This window comes from Saccostrea echinata, unplaced genomic scaffold (assembly GCF_033153115.1).
Source record: "Saccostrea echinata isolate AGI-Se365-2 ecotype Australia unplaced genomic scaffold, CSIRO_AGI_Sech_v1 ptg000016l, whole genome shotgun sequence".
Classification (NCBI taxonomy): domain Eukaryota; kingdom Metazoa; phylum Mollusca; class Bivalvia; order Ostreida; family Ostreidae; genus Saccostrea; species Saccostrea echinata.
In genome coordinates, this window is record NW_026889765.1 from 14,799,524 (window position 1) to 14,813,627 (window position 14,104).

Here is a 14,104-nt window from a genome sequence, read left to right on the forward strand (position 1 = left end):
ACACTAGATTTTATTGTGTTGACCTAAATCTTAGGTAAACAAATCAATGTATTTACTGCAATAGCTTTGAGCATCTCATAAGAATATTTTATTTGCCATTTAGGTAAAGTATTGTTGACAATGAGTTTATCTGACATACTAATCAAGTTTATTCTGATAAATGATAATATTCGTTTGTGTGAGACCTTACCATACATTCCAAATACTTTAAAGTTGCTCCATTAAAATAAAAAAAAAAAAAATTAAAGCTGGGTGAGTGATACGCTCAGAATACACCTTTCTTGGTCTCAATACTTTTAGATTTTCTTATCTTTGTAGCTAGTCAAGTTATCTGAGAGTTGAATCATTCGAGAGCTGAAAGTGGAACAAAATTTTTTTTCGACTTTCCTCCCAAAATGTTGCCTCTTGCTGTACATACTTACTGATTTTGAGACGCAGACTTAATTTCCTTTTCTTAGTCACCTCTGGTTTGGCTTCTTGAGACAACATGCTTGTGGTTTTTAACAATATTAGTAATACACGAAAAAAAGTAAATAAACACCAATAATCAAAACAACACAATCGCAGTGTTTGTTCTATGCCTCACTGAGCAACAAGGTCCAACGAGAGTGTAACTAGTCTGGTGTATTAAAATTGATAAAGGAGCCCCATGCTTGGATTCCTATAGAACGAAGAGATCTACGCAGCCTGCAGCCAGGAATCTCTGCAAATAAAAATCCCAGAATCCACAAAGTGGTGCTCGCTGACTCCTCTCTCTTGTTTAATTGGAAAGGTCTTCAATTCCTGCATTAAATGCAATCACTGTCAACCACTATTAATTACTGATAATTAATCTGTTAAGCCTTTTCAATGCTGCAAGCAGGCACATGGCTTCTCCATGAAAAACTGTAAACATTAAACTTCTTCTGACCTTCACCTCCTCTTTACTGGGTTATCCAATCAGAGTCAAGAAATCGTTCACATGATCCACTGACAAAAATAATGTCAATACACACCTCTCTGCTAAGCAATTTTTTTTTCATTTCCATTTCCAGTTTGGCTTCCACAATGTCAAAATAACAGGGATTGTCTCAAAATTATTTTTACAGGCCTGACAGAACAGCTACTTTGTCCATGCAAACATATAATGTTGAAACCCCTGATCACTGTAGCTATATAATGTACAAGATAAGAATTTCAAATACTTGAGATACATGTACATTATGTCCATGAAATGTGTATACATCTGTTAAGTGGCCTCTTTAACTAACATCAACTTCCAGAGTAGATGGTAAGTATACATGTCATTTAGAAAGTAATCGAGCAGAAAGTGCTTAGAAGTAAGCCAAAAATAGGAATACCCGTCTGTTGCAATTAAAATAGCTCCAATGAATACAATACACTTAAAACAATTAACACCTAAAAAGCCAAAATGGCAAGAAGTTCATTGTCAATTTACAGTAACTGTAAATTTACATGTAGTTTTAAATGAAGTTGCAATCAATATAAAAGCTAGAGGTATACATCTAGGAGAGGTATTGGGGAACAATAGTTGTGTATTTTAATACAGCCACCTAACCTGGCCATTCTATTGACCCACTACCAGTCAATACAAGACAACACTCTACTAAAGGTCACCAAGATAAGGTAAAAGAACATGTTATCGGTCTGTACACAGTAATGTGAGCATGCAGTGACATTTCAAATGAGGTCTTTACTAAGATATATGACATTTTTATCAAGAGCTTAATTCTGCTTATGCCAATTTCCCAAAGTATACACACTCATTTACTTAATTAATATATATAGTATATGGAGAAACCAATATGACCCAACACTGCGAAGTCAACAACTAGTGGCTGATTTATATTACCTAGAGGATTAAAAAAAAGTTAATATGATTTTTATAAGTGTTAATCAATTCATCACACCAGAAGCAAGGTACTCTGTGTAAATTACATCACTCAAGGTCTCAATGTGACATTTGAAGTAAAATTTAAAAAGATGTATCCCCCCCCCCCTCTCTTCTGAATGATTATCTTTACCAATTTAGCACATACTCTTTTGAATTTGGACCTACCGTGTTAAAAGAAAAGTTAACAAAATATGGCCTCAATATAAATGTCCTACAGATAACTAGAAAATTTGTAATATGTGTGAATTAACATTGGCTTTATCGCCCTTGCTGACATGGTGTGTTCACAAGTCTAATAAGGTCATCAAGTCTTAATGTATACATTTACCACTTCTACTTGTTGGGAGGAACTTAAGTAACTATTATGATGACCTGCTTAATATGATGTCAATCATGTGGTCACATGACACAATATTTGTACCATAATTCATGCTGCCCCTTTAGTTCCGCAGCTCCTTCAAAACATCACAATTACAGACCTAAATAACACACGTGCTTCTTAAGAACTTCATAAGTAATGATCACATATCTATCTCCACTTCATTTCAAGCCTACGTAATCATGGGCTCCCTATACAGTTACCACACAAGTCCCCTCAAAAGATAAAATAAAAGTCACAAGTCTTAGAGATGAATTTGAAAATTTGTGTGAAATGGGCCAACTTCCCCCCTCACTGCCTTTACAAAGGTGTCTGTGTCTTCTTAGGAAAACTAGTAATTATAGTTCATCCCTTACCTGGTGATTTAAATAAAATTTGGTGATTTAAATTTAATCAAAAAATGCAAATTTTAACAGTTACTGTATTATTGATTCTGATTGATTATTGAACTAGACATTGATTAGATAGTGTCCATCTCAAAAGGCCCTGTTTTTAGTTATAAGGATATTAGGATGAGTGGCGCTTTATCCAAGGGCACTTTTTGGGTAAAGTTTTAAACCAGATGGTGCCAATGGGAGAACAAATGCACAAGAAAAGAATTTTACAGAGATTTGCTATAAACTTGACCACTAACCTAGAAACTTGGCTCAAGGAGATTGCAAACCCTCTGTCAATGCACATTCTTATTTGTGAAGTACATGAGCCCAACTAGACCAAGGGGAGGATATATGCTACCAACAAGGATTTTACACAGAGAAGTTCTTTCTTTTACCTTGCATAGCCTTTGATCTAGAAAACTGGATCAAGGTCACTTCATCCCCTCTACCCACTGGCACTCTATGGATGAATTTTGAGCCCAACTTAGCCTAGTTGAGAGAAAATATGCACCGATCAAGGGTTTACACAGAGAGCTTTTTGTACTTGACCATTGAATGGAAAATTGGTTCAAAGTTACTGCACACCCACTAATCACAGACACTGTATGGGTAAAGTTGGTCCTGACTGTGCCAAGAGAAGACAAAATATTTTCTGGACCACAATTTTTATGCAAAGAGATTTTCTGACCTTGACCTTTCATCTACAATATTGGCATAAGATCACTTCACACCCTCTACCCACAGACACTATGGGTGAAGCATGGGCCCAACTGAGTCAAGGGGAGAGAAACTATACTTAAAACAAGAATTTTACACAGAGAATTTTGACCTTGACCTTTGATCACCAAAACTGGTTCAAGGCCACTGCACATCCTCTATTCAAGAGCAATATCTGGGTAAAGTTTGAGCCTAACTGGTCCAAGGGGAGAGAATTATGCTCTGGGTGAATGAAATTGGATGGACATATGGACAGACTGATCACTACTATTGGGGCACCTGCAGAGCTTGGCCATAATAACTGATTGTGAATAAAATTCAGATCTGTTATTAACAAACCAATCTGTTATTAACAAACCACTAGTCATTAATGTTTGGTTTCTTTTTGACATAATGTTCAAAAGATTTTGTCATATTTGAAAAGGAATCGAAGGATATTTTATTTGACCAAATTTTCTGAAGTGAATGTTTTGACATTTTCTTAAAAGGAATTTTGAACACTTATTCTCTGTTTTCTTGTGAGACAACTTAAAAAAAAGAAAAAAAAATAGTGTAATTGCACAAAATATTCATTCTACATTTACCTCTGTCATCTTAGTACATGCACCAGTATAAACTTACCAATTTACTTATAGATCTATGTGTATGTATGTTATCACAAATTTGTATTCATTCAGAGTGTGAACTACTCAGTTTACATGTACAATATATGTGAGTATGCAATATACATATATATTATTGTAACAGTAACTTGATCCGAAGAGCCGTATCACGTCAAGTTGACAGGCGCGGATCATCAGATCAAACGAGACGCGAAGCGTCGAGTTTGATCTGATGATCCGCCCCTGTCAACGAGACGTGATACGGCTCTTCGGATCAAGTTACTGTTATAATGATAAATTTATTATATACCCCTTTACAACTAGCAAAATGTAATAAAAAAGTAACTTTTTGGATAAATTACATAACTTTTATACATTAAACAAACCATTTTTTCAAGGAACTTTTTGAAGCGCGAGAATGAAAACGTCATTTATCTGTGTACTACATCATCAGTTTCAGAGAGGGGTGATATGGATTCAGAAAACCACAGTGTGGTGATCTGGAATGTCGGATCACACCGTCATAAATTGCATAAATTCAACAGTAAAACTGAGTGACAAACAGTTGGGTATATAATAAATGATTTATAACAGCAATTTTTTTCTACCCATTGGGAAAAGGTCCGGTACTGATTCAATCGGGAAAAATAGAGTCAACATAGAACAAGGGGGAATTTTCTGTCAACAAATGAAATTTATTTTGCATTTATCCTAACCTCATTTATACCTATTAATCCATGCTTTAAAGAATAATCAAAGAATATTCATTGTTTTACATATCAATGTCCCTTATTCTCACATTGTCATGCTTACAAGTTGTCCAAATTTAAGACATTAGCATGACTACTCTGTCAACAACACGTGTCCCACCATACATCCACTGATTTCTACTTTCGATTTAAGAAGAATTGCAACCTTTAGTCAACTCATACAACGTTTGATATGAAAAGAATTATGATGTCATCAGAGTCTGTCCCTCGGCAGTTGAATTGGGAATTTATTGTCTCAAAATTGGGAAAAATTAACATTTTTGGTATTGGGAATGGTACCATTTATTGGTACCAGTATTAAAATGGGAAAAAAATGCTGTATCATAACATCAAAAATAAAGATCTAATAGATGAGTTGAATTTTTCACATCTGACGCACGACAGGCAGACAACCAAATTACTTGTTTTCATTTCTTTTGAAATGGCTCACAAATAGTATGGTACAAAAAACCCTGCAGGAACGGGTTGTTCCATGTCTGTACTGATCACTGTACGCCTAGCGCTGCCTGTAGCTGAATAATTAGGACACAGGTGTAACACAGAGACAACCTATCAGTAAAGATAATTCAGACTGGATACAATATACTGTCTATACCTGCCCCCATTGCTACCTTTTTGGACTAACATGAAAATTGAAGCTGCTTCTCTCAGCATATTGCGGTGAGCAGCTAAGATAAGTGGCATCATTAAGAGGCATAATAAACATTAATCATGTTTCAGAGAGCGTGTACTAATTGTGTTTTTGAATTCATTAACAACGGACCTCAAACTCTAGTAGTTGTTAATATATATACCTAACATTTCTCTTACCAAACTGAAGAACATATGCCTAAAAATACAGAATTTTGAGGAAACCTAATAAACATACGTATATATATTATAAACACATGCCTAGGTAGGGTCCATAATACATGCATCTTCATGTTGGTGGAAGAATGCAAAGTCTATCTTCTAACGCAAACCTGAAAATCTGAAGAGAAACACCTAATTGTGGACATCTGACCTATAAACTTGAGTGAACTTGACCTTCCCAATGCATTGATACTTTATGGAATATTTACTATGACTTAAAATGGTCAAAGTATTGATTTCAAACACACTGAAAATTCACACAAGTTTACATTATTACATGTAGTAAAGCTAAATGGCAATTCTAATCCATCTATAGGAGACAGACCATAAACAATAATAATAAGTGACCCCACTCCCTCCAGGCATTGGGGTTTAAAAGTTACTAAGAATTTTTATTTATGTTAAAACAGTAACTATATCCATTCTCAGCTGGTCGGAGATTAAAATAAGCTATACAGAGTTGTCTATCCTGTTCATTTCACAACAAACATGTATAACAAAATGTATACAATGGGGGAAAAAATAAACATTTTAAGACTAAACATTTTACCTCCCATTTTCAGTTTCCGGTGCATTCGAACCATTAATTTGGAATACATTGCCTTTTATTTTTAAGAATGATAAAACACAAGACTTCACTGAAAGGTTCACCATGAACAACAGTGCCCCAAGGCAGTGTTTCCGTCACAATGTCATCATGCAAAACACAAACATCCACACACTAAACACTTTTCCTTGGCTTAAATTCCCCCAATAGCCACAGAAAATTCCTCTCTAAAGTGTATGTCTTCTAATTTACAAGAATAAGTCTCTCCTTTTATCTCGGAGGAAAACAACCTCAAAATAGACACTCCAGGGACATGACAATGTCAGATCATAAATAAACGAGAGTGTACAATAATAAAGCAGGTCATGCTAATTAATCTTGAGGGCCAATCATCATAATTTAGTCCCTGCTGATCACAATTTCATTTCACAGAATAAGACAATTATCTCATGTATCGAAGGAAAATGGAGATTTTCACAGGTAGGAGACAAATTCAAAGAACAGCATGATGAAAGTATAAGCAAGAATTTCTAAGGTAAAGCAAATAATTCATTGATTCTTTTGTACGTGCTGAATGGATTTCTGTAATAAACCCAAGGAGTGTCACCGAGATGCCTTAATATAACGTTTTAGCTATTGCATTAGACTGGACCTTGCATGAACTTTTCCCCATTGATTTTTTTTGCTGGGACTATTAATGGTGACAGATTTTCTACTTTTTCTGCTCTAACTGAACAGATGAAATATTTAACTGATTCTTAATTTGTGCATTTTGATTTCTCCACTGTGTGCAGTGTTTGCCAAGGTTAGTTGGACAAACTCATTTAAAAATTCACACAGTCTGATGGTCACTTTCTATCAATCTGGACCAAATGCCCAGTATTGATTTTACTTTTTGTTCCATAATGCAACAAATTGGCATCCACAGTGTGTTTGATTTTCTTTGTTTGCTTGTTGAACGCCTCTCTGAGAATTACACTATATAATTGTGTCACAATTATATAGACACAATTATATATATGTGTCTATATAATTTTTTTTTTTTTAATACCAGGGCATTATTCCACTGAGGTTATTTTGTGCTAATTAATGAGTAAAATCAACCATATTTGCTTCCTGTGGCATATTAAATCCAACTTGACAAGTATGATGCTATGTAAATAGGAATGACTAACTGACATGATTGAATGATCAAATATCCTACATGCTTCCTCAAATTTACAACAAGTATAGGAAAACTTACTCAAAAAAAGCCATGTAATGTATCGCTTCCAAGCTGCATATGGACTAGCCACTCCAGCAAAGCAGATTTACTTAATGTTTGTCATATAACACAGACTTGTCGAAATCTGTCGGTCCTGTCGGCAAGGCCCGTAAAAATTTGTCTGGACTGATGACTTTTAAGAAAATGCCGGTCATAATGACCGTTTGAAAAAATCTAGCATGACGCAAACTTAAAAAAGGTCAGGATCGGGATGCGCAACTGAAGGTCACAAACACAGAAGAGATGGCTGTGTGCGCAGCGTAGTGACGATGGTCAATTTAAATTGTTACAGGAAAGACATAAAATATATGTTATTTATGTCTCTTATTAAAGACTCTCTATCCTAAGAAAAGAAACTTGTGAGATTGAAGGCTTGAAAATATTAAAGGGCATTTTGGTGCTATTATTTATTTTCCTTTCTCAGCGTCAAAATAAGGTACATGTATCTGGTCTGACAGAATTTCGTCCGGTCCAACAGAACATTTGACTTTGTCAGACCAAATGTCTGACAGTGATTTCAAAATTTCGACAAGTCTGATAACATGTGCCATAAAAGTGACAAAAACAATAAGATAGTATGCCCCTTGAAATCTGTACACCATACTAGGAATATATATATATCATTTTTCCCCCCACTTTCATTTACACAAGACAAAGAGGAATAACTATACTTTTTCCCATGCATCTAAAATTCATATAATCTCCCTTTCAATGCACCAGAAAAGTTTTGGTCATGCCACGCCGATTTCCTTAAATGGATTTAATAACAAGCAATCATGATAAATTCTTGATTTACAGTCACCAATGTGATGTCTGTATTTTATTTCTCTTGCCCTTCTTTTATGATTCAGAGATGATACATGATCAGAAATGGTTATCAGGTGTGTACTCCACAACAAGTAACCTACCTACCTATACCCACCTTGAACATTATGGGTCATAATACATTAAAAAAATGATGGCCTAAGGAAAAACTGTAAAAAAATGATGGCCTAAGGGAAAAACTGTGATAGTTAAAACCTGACTAACCAATGCCTCACACTATGTTTGTAACAAATTTTCTTCATCAATTACCAAGATCAATGTCATGGGGTGGGGTGGGGTGGAGAGGTCTCAATAAAATATGTAACTGCTCGAACTAACACTCAAAGAACATGGATGGCAGGTTGCATGTTCAAAGACCCCCCCCCCCCCCCCCAATATATTTAGTCTCAAAAATTGAAAATCTAGAGCATTCAATATCAACATATCTATTGAAACTTCAATACTCTTTTCCCCATTTTTAATTTAATTTACATATTAATTATCTTCTTTTTAGGTGTACTATCCTCAGTATCCTGAGATTTTCTCACATATTCCAGTACAGTAGTGGATCATAAAATTACATTTCCATTGTTTTTCTAATAACAATCATGAAATTGATTTAAATGCCATTTTCATGCATACTCTTGCATATAAATATACATCGAGAAACTTTCACTAAAGTGCCGTCACAATGAGGCTACAGAGATGTCAATTAAAATATAATGATATAGCTATAGAAAGTGGGAAATGCAAACAATCAGTATATTTTTGGTGCTTTTAAACACATAAAATGTAAATTTAAAGATTTTTTTTTAAAGTTTAGTTTGAATCATTGGTGGGTAAATCACACAGAACTTGCATGTGCGCATATTTTTCATGAAGTGCTCGTACACTTCATAAAATAAGCCTATGTGACAACTGCAATTTACACATCAACAATTAACTCACACAAAACTTAAAAACATTCCTTAGGGTGAGTTAACCATGAATAGGACACATACCTTGCTTTGGACAACTTTAAGCAATAAACTTTCATTGAACCTGAGTCTCCCCATGTTTTTACTCGTTTCTATCTTAAAGGTGAAGATTTAAACTTTTTAATGATGCCGATTTTTAGTTTCATGTTGTGATAAAGTTACCACAAGAATGGCCTTGAAATTACGTCATATTTTGCATCATCAAAGGGGCGTAACCAGAATTTTACGATTTTGCAATTTTTAGAGTTGTTGTTCTTTTAAATAGACTTCAACAGAATGAGTCGGACCTAGGTAAAATTTTTCAATGATTGATAATTGTAAAGAAATTTTTTAAAAATTTTACTTCAACGTTTGTAGAATATTTTTTAGAGTTGTTTTTTAGTAGTATGTTTATTTCACCGTACATCGGACACAAATTAACCATGCATTGGACACTTTCTGATGCATGGGTATATTTTTCACTTACATTTTCATATAAAACTCAAATGTCAGCTGTTTTTTGCCGAAATAGAAAATAAACACTCTAAATTTTTAGAGAAAATACAAGTTATCGATATAAAACAACTAGAAGTGGGCTCAGTTTATTTCTTTAAACTGGATGATGATAACCCACGAGACAAAGGCACGAGTTGGCATATTACTAGCATTGTAAAGCCTTTCTAAGGCAATGTGATGCACCTAATATCTCTTCAAATTTATGGATCGAAATAGTCATTCAAATTTAACTATAAGGTTTACATTTAAATGAAAGATAAAAATGTTTTGACATTACTAATTTTAAAGCACCGAGCTCAAGGTATGATATTTTTTCGTTCAAAATACCGTATGTCCGATGTATGGTGAGTACTGTCTGAACCATAGTGAATTCCGACTTGTTTCGAAAAAAAATTGTTTTTCAGCGATATTTCTCAATAAATAACACATGATTGTGTTGTTGGATGGATAACTTTTGCAAATTCAAAGACATTTACGATTAACACTTGACAAGTGAAAATAATATTGTACAGTAAACATATTTTCAGTTTATGTCACGATATGAAGACCACTTAACTCATTTCAGATTTAAAAAATCCAGCTAGAAATAGTTTTGAAACTGTGAATGTTGGCTAGATATAAAAGTTCGGATTGCTAAGAATGCTTTTTTTGGCATTTACAACAAAATAATACATAAGATTTATCAACTTTTCTCCCCCTCCTTTTTTTTTTAAACCAAATTTTATCCCTGAAAAAACGATGTGTAGGGTACAGTCTCTTGTCTACATGGAATATACGCCACTGCTATATATTCTTTATATTAAATTTTCTCATGTTCATCATTTTAAACTTTCATCGTATTGAAATATGATAAATTTGTTTTTGTGCTTCTTCAGAATACACTGTACTTTGACATTTTTTATCATAAGATGAAAATCTTACTTCAGTAGTCACAAGTTAAAATATAGATTAGAATTTTATTGTCAAAGTTTACCATATTAAATAGTAAATTGACGACACCAATTTTCAGTCTGTAGCCTCATAATTATTGATATACTAAATCTATTAATTAAATAATTGTACAATACAAAAACAAAATCTTTGGTTAGGGCAATATGCCTATTCAAGTAATGCCTAGTATAAATTTTACGTTTTAACACAGATAGCAACCGTTTTAATAATAGCAACAACGTAATAAATCTAAAGGAATATCAGTGAATAAATTGCAAGCCCATACATACACATAATTTATGACACATACTGACAGTAATGCACCGACAAGCCCCAGCGGTCACCTTCGTTTTAAAAAGTATACTTCAAATGTTACTGGAAACTCTTTCTACGCAGACAATACACAATAAATAATTAGATCAACAATAATGTTTATACGACTGTTATTATGAATCATTAGGATAACCGATCAATAGAGCTATAAAATGGAGACCCTAACCAAGTACCTGACGACGCGGGACAACCACTGCTTCCCGAGGATCGGCGCCGACTGGTCTTCGCTTCCATGCCCTCTCTCCTTCTAGAGGTCGAAATCTCAGAGCCCAGGATGCAAGTTTACCCAATCTCCCTCACAAATTACTATATATTTAACAGAGTTATTCAAGTGCCCGCTCCTTACATCTCTAGTTGGAGAGGTCGCATGTACTGACTCTAGACTTCCTGAACCCATAATGCATCAGCAACTGCTGATGGCTAAATAATTTATTTTTAGATTAAGGGAATTCCCTACTTTCGCTTTAACACGTACGTATTGTTACTTACGATTTGATGGACTGTGAGGTGGGCTCATACTTCTCTGAAAGAATAACACACAATCAGTATTGACAGTAAATATTATATCCATTCAATGATGCTTATTTAATATGCATTATAGTATATTTATATTGTTGAGGAATTTGAAATACAGTTGATAAAATTAATAAAATTCATTGACCACATATATTACCTGTTGGGTCAGCTTCCATTTTGGGGGCCTTGCTCTAGAATCTGAATTTGATCTAGTCCTAAATCTATCCATGAATTCAGCCTGCCCTGAGGAATGACGGTGTTTATTATTATCCCCCAACTGTCCCCCTAACAACTGTCCCATAGGGGAGACCTGATCCTGACCTTTGTGATTAGATATTCCTGGGGGAAGTCCCCCACCAGGAGGACTGAACTGTTCGGTTTTACCAGGTGATATTGAATCTCGTAAATGACTCTCATCCATGGACTGATCCATTTTGGCACTATGTCGTTTTCCGGGCTTTTTCACCCCAGAGAGGTCAGATTTTGATCTAGGTCTGAATGTTTCAGCAAAAAAACTTTTCACTTTGGCTGATGTGGACTGAGAGTGTTTCATATCATCATCCCCTGACTGTTTGCGTTGTTTGTTTTTGAACAGCCCCCTGAACCCTGTGGATCCTGCGCGGGGACGATACTCTCCCTCGGGGAGATCACTGTGGTTTGTAGCATCATTTACACCCTGTTCCAGGAGAGGCATGGCAAAATTTCCAAGATCCTGTTGGTGCAAAATGAAAAGTTACCGCTATATACTTTTTATATAATTATATTTTTTGCATATTGAGCAGAAAATAATCAATACTATGGAATCATTACTGTTCATGGAGGGCCAATGTTCGTGGATTTTGTGGGTCACCCTTATCCCCAAATTTACATCCCTGTGAACAACTGGTCAATATATTCATTCATTGAATCTTCTGTATATACGAGTTACCCACAGAATTACATCCCCTAAACCAGTAAAATTTTGCTTTCCAATGAACAATGACTTCCACCAATCAAAATGATTCTACTATACACCAAATACATTTAATACTAACTTTGATATAAGTTAATTAAAATTATTTATAATTTATTCAATAGTAAAATAGGAAAGAATTTTAAAATGACTGTCCTGTTTTAAAGAAAGATACTTTTTTTTCCAACATGCCCTTGTAAATTTTGCCCTTCTAACCCTGTGCAGTGGCAGATATAAAGTAAAAGAACAAACCTCTACACAATAAATGTATCAATTTTATTGTTTGTGGTAATTTTCTGCAATGGAGGAGAATCATAAGAGACCAAACTCACGCTGAGTGTATGCAAGTACAGATGTCTGAAGGTTATGAATGCAGTCAAAGAAGTGAAAATTCAATTTTTCACATATAGATTATATACAAAAGGTTAATCTCCTTTCTCAATGAAATAGTAAATACAAAATGACAACATATCTCTATCTACATCTATAATACCCTGTTTGTTTACAAAACAAATTAAGGCCATAAATGACTTCACATGCAGAGGAGTGTTTTTGTGATCTGCTCTAGCTGTCATATTTTGTGTCAATTCATGACCCTCCGAGCACCGATGGTTAGATCCAGGTAAATAATGACGTACTATCAGCGTATGTCACAGCTAGGTTTCATTGCTCAAAACTAATCTCATTAACAACCATTCATTACTCATCAGTTATTTACACTTAAACTTTGTTTACTTACATTTTAAAAAAAAAAAATTTCCTCTCACTGAGGTAAAAAGATGAAATTTTAGTAGAAAGGAAAATCAAAGTTTTGTTATTTTTGTTACATTTGTATTTTGCTAACATAATTTTTTTTTTAGAATTGAATAAGATATGTATACTGCATATATTTTGTTTAACTAGTTGGGAAAAAAAGATCAATATAAATATCATACTTGGAAAAAAAATCATTTTACTGTGATGAAACAATACATTTTACTATGATGATTGAAATTGAAACAATACATTTTACCATGCATGATGAAACACCACATTCTATCATATGTTCATCATGTTATACGTGCTCTGAAAAGATTTCTAACAGGTCCATGTAATTAAGATTTTTAAAACACTACACATGTATATATAAATATATTATTTTCAGCAAATTTGACAGATACCATCTTCTTCCTTCTTCTACAAAGGGATGTGAGATGTCTAATAGACTTAAAGAAACAAATTAATCAAATTAAGTCAAATATCAACAAGATGAAATGCTAACCGGCAACTTGATGGTCTTAAATATCAACTTTTAATATGAAGTTTAATATCAAGTTTCTTACAAAAAAACAAAAAACATCCACATATTAAGATAATAATGCTCATGCCATATAACTAAGATTTTTTTAATTTCATCATTATATATCTGAGCTAATATATTTATTTTTAGAAAAATTATGAACAATTCAGGCTAAAATTTCAGTTTGTATATGAAAACAAATGTGTTTTCTCTCTGAAATCTGAATCCACATTCAAGGCAAAATCGCATCATCTGTCTGCAAAGTTTGTTTAACTGTGATCAGGTATGCATATATTTTTACCGATTGAGTTCATTATTAATATATATAGACTGGTAAAACCATTTACACACAAAAACCAATTCATTAACTGTGTACTATCCATTTTCTCATTTGTCTCTTTGCTTTGCATCACCAA

At 34.0% G+C, this 14,104-nt stretch overlaps 1 protein-coding gene across 8 annotated transcripts in view; it reads right to left on the reverse strand.

Moving 5' to 3' along the window:
- Positions 1–14,104, reverse strand: part of LOC133188475 (5'-AMP-activated protein kinase subunit gamma-1-like) — a 124,564-nt gene that overhangs the window by 19,033 nt on the left and 91,427 nt on the right. For all 8 annotated transcript variants that reach the window (XM_061323926.1, XM_061323922.1, XM_061323920.1 and 5 more), the window contains exons 2-3: positions 11,615–12,169; positions 11,431–11,464 (exon numbers count right to left, since the gene is read on the reverse strand). In XM_061323926.1, the coding sequence (XP_061179910.1) occupies positions 11,431–11,464; positions 11,615–12,169 (589 nt within the window). The remainder of the gene's footprint in view (positions 1–11,430; positions 11,465–11,614; positions 12,170–14,104) is intronic.